This window comes from Argentina silus (genome assembly GCF_951799395.1).
Source record: "Argentina silus genome assembly, chromosome: 12".
Taxonomy (NCBI): Eukaryota; Metazoa; Chordata; class Actinopteri; order Argentiniformes; family Argentinidae; genus Argentina; species Argentina silus.
Window position 1 is genome coordinate 16,584,174 of NC_139666.1, and position 12,500 is coordinate 16,596,673.

A 12,500-nucleotide genomic window follows, 5' to 3' on the forward strand; every position below is an offset into this window, starting at 1 on the left:
TTCGTGAAGCAGTCTGTCCAAGAGAGACCCATGGAGCCAGGAAAACCTGTTGTAGTTGATGGATGGCACAGTCACTGCAATGTAACCCAAGCCCTTCACCCTGTGTTGACTTCCTGTTTGTGGTAACTCTTGTGCAGCTTATATTTAATTGTATCACCTTACTAAATATACACTCGCTCAACACTTTATTAGGAACACTGTACTAATACTGGGTAGGGCCTCCCTTTGCTCTCAAAACAGCTGCAATTCTTTGTGGCATTGATTCCACAAGATGTTGGAAACATTCCTTTGAGATTCTGGTCCATGATGACATGATAGCATCACGCAATTCCTGCAGATTTTTCAGGTGCACTTTCAAGCTAGGAATCTCCCGTTCTACCACATCCCAAAGGTATTGGATTCAGTTCCGGTGACTGGGAAGGCCACTAAAGAACACTGAACTCATTGTCATGTTCATGAAACCAGTTTGAGACGACTTTTGCTTTGTGCCATGGTGCATTATCATGCTGGAAGTAGCCATTAGAAGATGGGTAAATCGTGGCCATGAAGGGATGCACATGGCCAGCAACAATATTCAAATAGTCTGTGGCATTCAAGCAATGATTGATTCATATTAACGGGCCCAAAGTGTGCCAAGAAAACATTCCCCACACCATTCCACCACCTCCACCATGAGAAGGTGTACAGGTGTTTATAATAAAGTGTTCAGTGAGTGTAGGTTAAAATCAGATGAGAAAATCAACATTTTCTACCAACAGCTCCTACCTTTAGCTAACCTTCTTTCATAGGCATGTTTCTGTTGAGCCCTGCCTTGACAGTACAGCGTGTCCCTTCCCCTGCCCCTGCCCCTGGAGATGGGAGGAGATAGGAGGAGACAGGACTGCCTCTATGACATCCTGGACATGATAAGCAGCCCTTTAATAAATGCTCGCTGCTGACACACCATAACTCTGAGACGCACGCCACAGAATGAATGATAATGGGGGTGTAGTTCAGAGGGAGTGCTTGTATTTATTTGATATTAATTATGCCTGCGAGCCTCATACTCTGATCTTCATCTTTTTAGGGCTGTTTTAGAGCATCAGCCTGTAACATCTCAACAGAAGCATATCAATGATGTTCTGCACATCTCACGTCGGTTATTATGCTACCGAGATTAATAGAACAGTGGCCAATCCTTCTGTTCTAGCGTTGTCGTTTTTCCGAGAGAGAAGAGGGTCCTATGAATTCCCAAGTGTGTTCAAATTCACTACATGTCAAAGTGCAGGATTATTCAACACATCTCCTCCCCGGGTTTACTTTGCCTCAAAACATTGATCGAGAGACGTTGCATTCAATGCATCAATAAAAGCGAAACATCAGAATTAGCTGCCAGTGTAGCTATGTAGTTACACCGTAATAACGTATTTGTATATTTATTTATAAAAAGCTTAATTCAATGAAGAGACACTTGAATACTCATTGAATAGATGGTTTTCATAGGGCTACTTTCTAACCAACTGAGCAGGATTTGTGGTGGTGGTGGTGGTATGTCCTGCCTTACCTAACACAATCTGATGCAGCCTTTCATTACACTCATCCAAAGTGTCACTTAGTTTCTCTCTGTCCCCCACCCCCCCCCCCCCCTCCCCCCCTCCACCCCTCCAGCTGAATACTGACTGGTTGTTCAGCTCAGACACAAGTAATTTAACACAGCGCTAATAACCGCTATTACTCTGTGATGGGTGCCGGGAACTAACCGTTTACCCCATAAATAACCGCAAGGGTAAAGCTAGCCAACACTTAAAGGGGAAGACAATGTCATATTACCCTGCACGTCAAGTCATACACGCCCAGGAAAGAACACATCAGAGGGAAATTGGGTTTTAAGATGGGTCTATTTTTTAGGGATTAAGTGATTGCTGTCAAGAATGAACACAAGTTGTGAACAAGCTGAGATTCAATGCACCTGATGGTTGCATTACATTCATTTGTTGGGTTTGAGTTCCGTGAAACTGTGTCTCTTTTAACAGCCATGTGTCTGATTGCACTACTTATGGAGAGAGCCAATTACCTGGGTGAAAGCCTAAGAGACTATAGGGATCCATGACTGTCTTTTAGAGCAATGTGGTTCCCTTGCACATGTCTGTAGGCATGATTTCTCCAGTGTGTTTTGTTCAAGTCATCACTGCTGTTCTGGTATGGCTGGAGTGATGTAAATTAAATAACTGTCTATAGTTAAAACCCTTGCAGTGATCTAGTCAATCATCAGATCAGTGACTCCTTTAGGGGGGGGGGCAGATACTTTTGTTGAAGTATTCAAACTGGTCCTTGGCGGTGGTGTTCTGGGCAGGCCCTAAGTGAACTGAACTCCTTTAAACAGATGTGCTTAGACCTTCTCTCCTGACTAAGCCTGCTTTGATTAATACACCCCAGTGAAAACTCTTTATTTTTAGCTACACAGGGCGGACAATTTGGGAAAGCTCTTCATTACCCCTTCTGTTCTCCTCAGCTTCCAGAGATGAATAGCAAGAAGCAGACATGATGTGGGGCTCCACTGTTCATTTGTCATTGAGGAAGGAGGGAGTGAAAGATGGTGAGGTCATTGGATTAGTTAAAAGGTTATTTTCACATAGTATTTAAGATGTAATTGGTATTCTATTTAGGCAGAGTGTCTGCTAGCCCAACAATAAATAACTGTACTAGTGTAACTGAATAGATAGAGAGCCAGGGTTTTCTGCCAGCCCTGTATCATAACCTAAACATGCAAATATTGATTGATTCAAGCACTTTTCCGACAGTATTCATCACATTATAACATGTAATTATCATAGCTATTGATACAAATCAATTTTCAATGTATGTCGACATCCGGTGATTTGAGCAATTTGACAGTTGGGCATCACGATCGGAATAGTAACCAGCTCTATTTTATTCCAATTTTCACTGAGGCTTTGGCGATGTACCAACTGGGGGAGAGAATGTCACGCTACCTAGATGTCTTCTATGACTCACTGACCTGCAGTAAAGCATAGGCATTATACAAGACTTGGTACTCAGGCTGTTCGGGGTCAAAACCTATTGATATGTTTTCGATAGGAACATGAGAGTCATCTAATTGACTAAAGCAGGGTGCTTTGACATTGACACCTGGAGTCAAGGTCAAGCTGAAGGAGAGAGTGAGCGTGGTGGTTTTGTCAGAGCAGGCCATTATGCCGTAACACCACCAGCACACTTAAATCAGACATGATTACAGCAAGTTTGACTGTGCTTTAGATTTACCTCCCCGCACTGCAGTGCTTGTCCTTCTCCAGACAGGTGGAAATATGGGGTCCTCTTTACCTGGCTAGACACTGTCTATGCCTACTGCAACATTCATCTGTACAGTATACCGCTAGCATGAAACAAATGTGCGATTTGTCTTTGTGACCTCTGTATATGGCTATATGTTCAAAACATGAATTGTGAATGTGATGCAGTTGCAGGATGTCTCTTTGTGTGTGTGGGGGGGGTGTGGGTGTGCGTACATGTGTGCGTGCATGCGTGCCTGATCTCAATAGAACATACAGTACAGTAGCTCTAATGGTCTAAATGGCTTTTGTCTGTCCCTGTAGGAGCTCTTCACAGCAGAATGCAAGTTCAAAGAGTCGGTGTTTGAAAACTACTATGTGATCTACTCGTCCATGTTGTACAGACAACAGGAGTCAGGAAGAGCTTGGTTCCTTGGGCTCAATAAAGAGGGCCAACCCATGAAGGGGAATCGAGTGAAGAAAACAAAACCAGCTGCTCACTTCCTGCCCAAGCCATTAGAAGGTAAAGTAAACAACCGCTACCGCACCTGCCCACGTGTTCGTGTTTGATACCATTCTTCATTCCATTCCATGCATGACAATGAGCTCATCCTCCGTGTTCTACCTCCACCGGCCTCCGCTGCATGACATCATCAGTGTATGTGTCACAGTGACTCGGAATGATTATGTTCATAGAACAGAGCAGAACAGAGCAGCTTTCAGGGAATAGGATAAGCTGTTCTTGACATGCAAACAAGGCAAGAGAACTCAGAAGACAAACAGAGAAGGAATACATGACATACTTTTGACTCGGAATATGAAGGATTTTTTTTTCCTGGCTAAGAACAATTCACTTACTCTTATTTGCCATGAATTCCATATAAAGTAGACAAACCTATCCTACATGTATTCCTCCCATTTAACCAGCACCAAAGTCATATCAAACACGCTTGGTCTATGTATGAGACATCTGAGGCCAAGTAACAGTCATACACATGTAACACACATTCAGGGTCAAATGCCTGCACTGTACATTCCCCTAACACCACATGTCAACCTCTCCAGCCCTCTGATTGGCCAGCCCCCCCAGGCTGGAGCCTGTCACGCCTGTCTTGAGACAAAACATGTCTATCCCCTGTCACCGCTAATGCCACATTAAGTAACAGCCCGCCGCGTGAACGATGATTATCTCCTCCCTGACATGTCATTTATATTTATCTACAGATCCATAATTCACCAGGCGCGCCATAGCACATAGGCAATGGGACAGCCCTGTCCGTGTGGCCGTGAAATGTTCTTGCTTTATGGTGTGCCTACAGATGCCTGCATCCCTCCTCTCCTCCTTTCCCTGGCTGATTTGTGTCCATTATTTAAACATGGAATCAGCCTGAAGCATGCTATGGTGACAATGACACAGCTGCAGTGCAGGGACTTTAAAGTGCTGGATAATGGGACTGTTTCTGCGGCACATTTGTACAGAGGCAGTGTGGTTTTATTCAGACAGAGTCCTCAGAGAGGAACACAGGGCTCGGATGGCACTGGCAGCAGCCACGGGCTAAAGAATGTGTCAGACACTTCTCTCTGGAAATTGTCTCCCTTCTGTTTTTCGGGGGGCTTGGAAACCATTTCCAAAATAAATCCTACAGTTTCAGCATGAACGCAATTTCAACCTGATTAAATCATCCACTCTCGTTGTTAGTGAAAGAGGAAGCGTATTTATCGCTTTAGAGGCCACTGATCTAAGAGAGGAGAGAAAAGAGCTTTATTGTGGTTGTGACTAACGTGATCTTTTTTCTCTCTCCCCTTTCTCTCCCTCACCCCGTCCCCTCTACCTCCCCTTTATTTCTCTCCCCTTTCTCTCCCTCAACCCCTCCCCTCTACCTCCCCTTTCTCTCCCCCTCTCCCCCTCTCCCCCTTTCTCATCTTCTCTCCCTCACCCCCTCCCCTCTCTCATCTTCTCTCCTTCACCCCCTCCCCTCTCTCTCATCTTCTCTCCTTCACCCCCTCCCCTCTCTCTCATCTTCTCTCCCTCACCCCCTCCCCCCTCTCATCTTCTCTCCCTCACCCCCTCCCCCCTCTCATCTTCTCTCCCTCACCCCCTCCCCCCTCTCATCTTCTCTCCCTCACCCCCTCCCCTCTCACAGTTGCCATGTACAGAGAGCCATCGTTGCATGACGTTGGAGAGACAGTACCTAAGGCTGGTGTAGTACCTCCCAGTAAAAGCACAGCTGAGCCTGCAGTGATGAATGGTGGTAAACCAGTCAGTAAGCCTACGAAGCCCACCACATAGCCAGACCCCCCAGACGTGTGTGTGTGGGGGGTGTGTGTGTGTGGAGGGGGGGGGACACACTTTGGAGGCAGGGATTTTCCCTACCAAACTCCAAACCCCCTCTTTCTTCTGTGGCTCAGATCCAGGCAAACTCTCCTTCCTTCCTTCTCCTCCTTCTCCTCCTCCTCCTCCTCCTCCTCCTCTTCTCTGTCTTCAACTGTCTCGTCACTGTTGGATCAATCCCCAGGGGCGGCCAACCGTCCCCTGCACAGGAAGGAGGAGTGGCTGACCATGGAATGCCTGACCAGATATGGAATGCCTTTAGAATCCTCTGTGCAACTGTGAGAATCCATGTGAATGATGACAGCCACATGTGGTACCCTTGCTTGCTGATGGTGACCCAAGACCCCCCCCCCCCCCCCCCCTATATACCCTGTTGCAGCAGGAGTCCCTGTAATTCAGATCTATTTTCTATACCACAGTGCACCAGCTATGTTCTGGGGTAGATGCTGTACAGATATAGTCAAAACTTGGACTGTCATCCTCTATTTTTTACAAGTATGTTCCCGTCTATTTCTCTTTCTATCTCTATTCTCACACTTTTCTCTTTGTCAAGTAACTTAGAAAAAAAAAACATGTTTTGCAGGGGCAGTGTGTGATTTTGTAATACACACATTCATGCTGACATATACTCTATATAAAAAACACTCACACACACACGCACACACACACACACACACACACATGTAAAGAATCTCAAATACCCAGCCCACAAACACACATACTGTACACACACACAGACACACACACACACACACACACACACACACACACACACACACACACACACACACACACACACACACACAAACTGAGGAAATAAGATGCTACCAGTGGCTTGATTCCAGGGACTCAGGAAGACTGGGGTTCTGGGAGCACTGCAGGCACACACACACACACACACACACACACACACACACACACACACACACACACACACACACACACACACATACACACACACAAACACGTTGTCTATGGGGAGGGGAGAGTCAGAGTCTCAGGCTGAGTGTAGCTTTTCTTGATAAAAACACACTGGAGGCTGGCAGATATCTCCCGCAATCATAGCTGATGAAGTGCTAATTACCCCCACTGCAGTCAATGCAAGGCGCCCACACACACACACACACACACACACACACACACACACACACACACACACACACACATACACACACACACACATAGACGCAAGCATGCACACACACATGCACACACTCTCACACACACACTCTCACACACACACGCAAGCATGCACGCACACATGCACGCACTCACACACACACTCACACACACACACACACACACACACGCATACACGCAAGCATGCACGCACACGTGCACGCACTCACACACACACACACGCACACACACACACACACACACACACACACACACACACACACACACACACACACACAATACAGTACATACATACATAGATGCAGGTGTGTGTGGGAGAGCGCTTTAAAGAGTGGTGTACTGTATACATATCACTATCTAATCCCACCAGCGGTGAGCTCTGCCTCGTCCGGTAAATAGGAACCTGAAGTCTATTTTTCTTTATTCTTATTTCAGAGCGTGGGCTCTAGGAATATCTATAGGCCTTGTAGGCCTGTGTCCCTCACTCGTTGACTCTTCTGGACTATGGGCTATAGGCCTGTGGCAGAACGGGTCACACCCCAGCAGCGGCAGCCATTTTACAAACATGTCTACTTATGGTCTGTGGAACATGGCTGAATGCGAGTAGATACTGTTGGTAATGGCTGCATCCCCATTCTGTTCAGCAAACTAAAGCATGGGCAAGGTTAGTATTGTGTTCTGTTTTCTTGCAGCAGTAATGCAAGAGATGGCTTATTATAACGTTTTCACTGTATAAAACTTAAGAAAAAAGATAGTGGGGGAAAAAAACAACAAAAACATAACTTTTTAAAATGACTAGATATTCTAAGATTATTATGAGAGGATGTTTCTCCTAGCTCAGCATGCAGAGTCCACTACCACTCTCTCATCCTGGCCTTCCATGTGCCTGTTTAGACCTTCACCCCTGGCATGCAAACACATACACCCAGCCACCACTGGGTGAAAAGGTGCCTCGCCCACCCAACACATCCAGGAGAGACCCAGTAGCATATTCAGTCAACAACCTTCTCAGTCCACAGACATTGATTCTGAGATCACCAAAAGTCTTTGCATCTAAGAATCCTGAAGAACCAATAATGTCACCGTCATGACTGTTCAGTACAACAGGGACAGGACACAAACACAATCAGATTTTGATTCGACTAATCTACTTACGAAATCTAATTCCGAAATAATCACAGACAAATCAATTCTCTGTTAGCCTTTTTTTTTTTTTTTTACGAATCTTTCAAGGGTCTAGATTGAAGCTCGTTTTGGATGTTACATTCATTGTGGAGAGGGTAGGTATACCTTGAACTGTTCAGATGCATGTTTAACCACAAGGGACAGTATGGGAAAGGCACAAGAGAAGATGTGATGAGTTGTTTGGTTGGGGAGTTGAATAGGCATGTTGTTAGGCACCTACTACACTTACTTAGGAGATGATTCACTGTACTTTCTGTTCCTATCTGATCATGACTATTTTATCAAGGCTGATCAGAATCAATCAACAGATTCAGTACAGCTTGTCTGGCTTCAACACTTTTCATAATAGTTTTGATAGATAAGACTTAGAATAACATTAAGTAGATCGAAGCTACTATATACTGCTAAATTGCAAATATATGAAGAGATTAATTTGGTGATATAATTTCCAGAGTTTATTGGAATTATGAGCTATTCGTTTCTTATTAGAGGATGTTGAAGCACACTAGTTAGATATTCTGTACAAAGCTATGTTAATGCTATTATAAAAATGCAGTACTATACACAAAGGAGCTTAAAACATTTTAATTCTATTTAGGGCTGGTGTCCCTCTTCCACATTAAAACCAATAATTTCCCCTCATATGAACTCTACATGCTGGGCTACACAGGCCCTGCAGACCAGTTGACTGGTTCTTCCAAGGCTGACTTTATTTTTGTAAATGACTGACGTGTAAATGTACATCTCTATTTTATCTCTCTAGCCGCCATTTTGTTTGTTTGTTTCGTTTCTACTGTATACGGGTTGTGTGTGATGTCGTTTCCTGATCCTTACTGTATGAACAGTTGTCATTGAACAGTTTTGTTTTCCTTTCCGTTCTCTCTCTACAAATTTGTTAAACGTGTGAAAGTGAGGATTTTTGTTACCTGTGCTTTTGTTTTCAACCTCTTCTTTTATCTGTTGTCCCATCTGTTGCATGGGGAGAGGATGGCATTGATGAACTGCATGTAGTAGACTATGTGTATCAAGAACTGTTGGTATGTACCGCTAATTTTACATACATATATGCAACGAGTTTGTCTGCACTGTACAGTTTGTGTTTGTTGTATACACATATACAACATATTGAATAAAATATTTATATAAAGGTCTACTGTAATGTCAGTAACATACTTAATGCAATATAGTGTGCAGTATATTATTGCACCTGTCATTTGGATGGGATAAATACACCAGAGAGGATGGTTAGTACTAAAAAAGCATGAAAAGGCCAAAGTAGAATTTACATTAAATTTTCTTTACTACTTCTTATCGCTCCTGTTTTTCAGGTAGGAGGTTGAGCTCTTGTGTCAGTGCAGCTCAGAACCCTTAAACCCACCTTTCTGAAGTGACATGAATACCCAGCATGCCACTGTTGTTGAGCTATGTACGTTTTCTCATCTCTCAACCACAACGTTTGAACATTTTCACAACAACGAGTTCACGAGTAAGGGAAAATGTCATTCATGTACAATACCTATGGGTTTCATGGCAGACTGTGATGGTTGGGATGTTGTCAGTGATGGAGAAGAATAGGCACTATAAAAATGATTTATTTTAGAATATATATATATATATATACCATTGCAAGTATGCCCCTCAGAGTTATGTCATGTTATTACAGATTTATAACCATGTATGATTATGGTCTTTGCATCGTTCTCCATGCAAAATGTTGTGTCATGCGGCACATTTAATGTTTTATTATTAAAAAGAAATAAAAAGCTCAAACGATACTCCTGGCTTGAGTGCAGGGTGTACTTAGATGTAAAATTTGAGATGAAGCACTTTCAACCAAAAAAAACCCACAGATGGCCAGAATACTCAAAATGGAAATAATACATTACCATCCAACACAGGCTAAAGTTTCAAAAAAAGTATATTATTAATAATACAACATTTTCCTTTTCTTTCAATGTTTGGATTCTGTTTATGTACCTGCATCTTATTATGTGTAGCTGGAATATGTAAGCATTCCTATATAAACAATTGTCATACATATAGTTGTATTGGAAACATATAATGGGATAGAAGGCAATGTGTTCTACAGAGAAAAACTGCTATTTGCTTCCACAGTTGTTTTTCTTGCAAACAAAAAAACATAGTTTTAATAAAGATAATTTGTAACCAGTACAATGAATGCTGTTATACACGTGATATGCAGAAATCTGAATGAAGAATTACATCCCAGCTGGTTTTGCTTCTCTTTTCTCCTGCTCTCCATTGCTCCCCTGTGCTCTGTCCTTTCCTGGCAGCACAGTCTCAGTTTGTACTCAAATGTCCTCTGGTGTTAGTATTCCGCTCCCACCCAGATCTCACAGGCGTTCCCCGTCCAGCCATCCCAGCAGTCACAGGTGCCACAGTTGCACACTCCATTCCCTGCAATAAGAGGTGGGAAGAGAAACTGTGAATTGAGAAAGCTGCTCCATCATGCTTGACCTTTAACTAGGTTCCACTCTTCACACCCTGGTCCCCCTGGCAGAGCTCCACAGTTAGGGTCTTGAGCCAGACTGTGGTTCCATTACACCCTGGTCCCCCTGGCAGAGCTCCATGGTGGGGGGGGGGGGGGGAGGGGGGGGGGGTTGGAGCCAGATTAAGGTCTCCCTTACGACAAGAGGTTATATTATTATATTATCGTTATTTATTCTTTATATGAAGTCATTGCACAACTCTCAAAGCGAGAGAATGTGTGCACATATTATGTACTCAACAAACTCTTACGATGCCACACCAGCATAGTCATTTCTAAACACTGGAGAGTAATTCCATACAAGTGGAACAAAATGAGAGTAAAATAGGGTTATTTTTCTGCCGAGAGGGCCTGTGCTTGGCTGGGACTGATTTGGAGGTTGCCTGGTAATGATAATCTAATGATCTGGCCAATGATCTTCAGCCAGAAAGAGCTCACAGTTCAGCCAAAAAGAGCTCACAGTTCAGCCAAAAAGAAAATGACCCAGCCGAGGTTCTCAAAAGTGGGGTTAAGTATCGTACGTCATTCTTTTGAGTCACATTGGACCAAGACACCTCTGAATGGGTACTTGTCATATGCAAACACACATTTGAAAGATAGGGCTTGTTAAAAAACAAGCATACAATTTATGGTTCCAATACACTGTCTTCTGTTAAGAGAACAAGCAAACAAGGTATATCAGTACATGGTTTTGAACATAGCAAATTCTACATCAGAGAGGCTGCTGATTTTCACAAGCTAATGTCCATATAGGTTTAGTTTTCTCTGAATACTGAGCACCTCCTGCCCTGGGGTATTAACATGCTAGTGGAGCTGTGACTGGGTGTGAACCCAGGCCTCTCCATCTGCTCAGCATGTCAACCACTAAGCTGTCAGTGGTGACACTGAAGTCCGGAGGTCGGCACCCGCTGTCTGTCTGTCTGTCTGTCTGTCTGTCTGTCTGTCTGTCTGTCTGTCTGTCTGTCTGTCTGTCTGTCTGCCTGTCACATAGTTGAGGAGCAGAATATCACCCAAAGCAGGAGGTGGAGGAGGAGGAGGAGGAGGAGGAAGAGGGATTGGGCCAACAACATCTCCTCTCCTAAGCTACAGTAGAAGCTGTGTTGTTGAGTGTTGCTCTCAGTGTTGTTGAGGCTGTCAACTCTAACGACACACACACACACACACACACACACACACACACACACACACACACACAAACCTGATCACCTCTGCTAAAATGTGAGGTTATATATTTTTTTGCTGGCAAATATGGAACATAACATTATTGGTTTCTTTGGGATTCGTTTAAACCGTCTTGCTTTTTTCTCGTTTTGTATCTGGACACTAATGAGCCCTGCCATCTTGCGAAATGAAAAAGAAGAAGAAGAAAAAACATTCAAAGGCGCAAAAAAAAAAAACGTTGCAACTTGAGTCACTAATGTCTGACAAAGAGAGTCAAATGTTTCTGATGGTGTCTGAAGGTTCTAATTTGAATGACAGGTTTTTAACTTTGGCTCAGATGTGCAAAGCACCGTTTTTGTCTCTCAAGTCAAACGGTGTTGAAATCATCATCTCTGGTGCATGGGATGAACCAGCAGGCATCCCTAATACATTGAATTTTTCACATCACTCATTCATTGTATGTGTAATGAGAATCTCCTGCTTTGAAGAATCCATGAAATTCCTGGATGCAGAATAATTCATCAGCAAGCTTGGCAGACAAATGTTTGCATCATTATAATTAAATAGGTTGAGTGCATTTCGGCTACCTTGGGAGGAATGACTTTGTTGTTTGTTTTTATTTGCATATTTCCCCCCATTTTTTAATAAGTCACTTTTCCCTGTGAAACAGGAAAAAACATGATTTTGGTAATCCTCATGCATATGGTAATTATGACATATGCCCTAATCATTAATATGCTAATCAGCAACATTTAACAGACATATTTATAAATTCCCTTTGTTTGCTCACTTTTCTCACTTGTTTTTAATGAATGTTTGTCTGCATCCAGGACTGATGATGTTGGTTAGAGTGACACAGCCAATGACACTTGAGTCACGAGGCCAATAAAGGAAGTACTTCTGA

General features: G+C 43.4%; 2 protein-coding genes across 3 annotated transcripts in view; one reads left to right on the forward strand and one right to left on the reverse strand.

Annotated features, from left to right (window-relative positions):
* The window catches only part of fgf14 (fibroblast growth factor 14), a gene marked incomplete at both ends in the record, with an annotated part of 96,824 nt that extends 91,265 nt beyond the window's left edge, over nt 1–5,559 (forward strand). For both annotated transcript variants that reach the window (XM_083681679.1, XM_083681678.1), the window contains 2 exons: nt 3,594–3,792; nt 5,414–5,559. In XM_083681679.1, coding sequence (XP_083537805.1) covers nt 3,594–3,792; nt 5,414–5,559 — 345 coding nt within the window. The remainder of the gene's footprint in view (nt 1–3,593; nt 3,793–5,413) is intronic.
* A 3,861-nt stretch (nt 5,560–9,420) lies between these two features.
* The window catches only part of itgbl1 (integrin, beta-like 1), a 36,178-nt gene continuing 33,098 nt past the window's right edge, over nt 9,421–12,500 (reverse strand). The window contains exon 11 of the mRNA XM_083681507.1: nt 9,421–10,344. Within this exon, the coding sequence (XP_083537633.1) occupies nt 10,256–10,344 (89 nt within the window). The 3' untranslated portion in view covers nt 9,421–10,255. The remainder of the gene's footprint in view (nt 10,345–12,500) is intronic.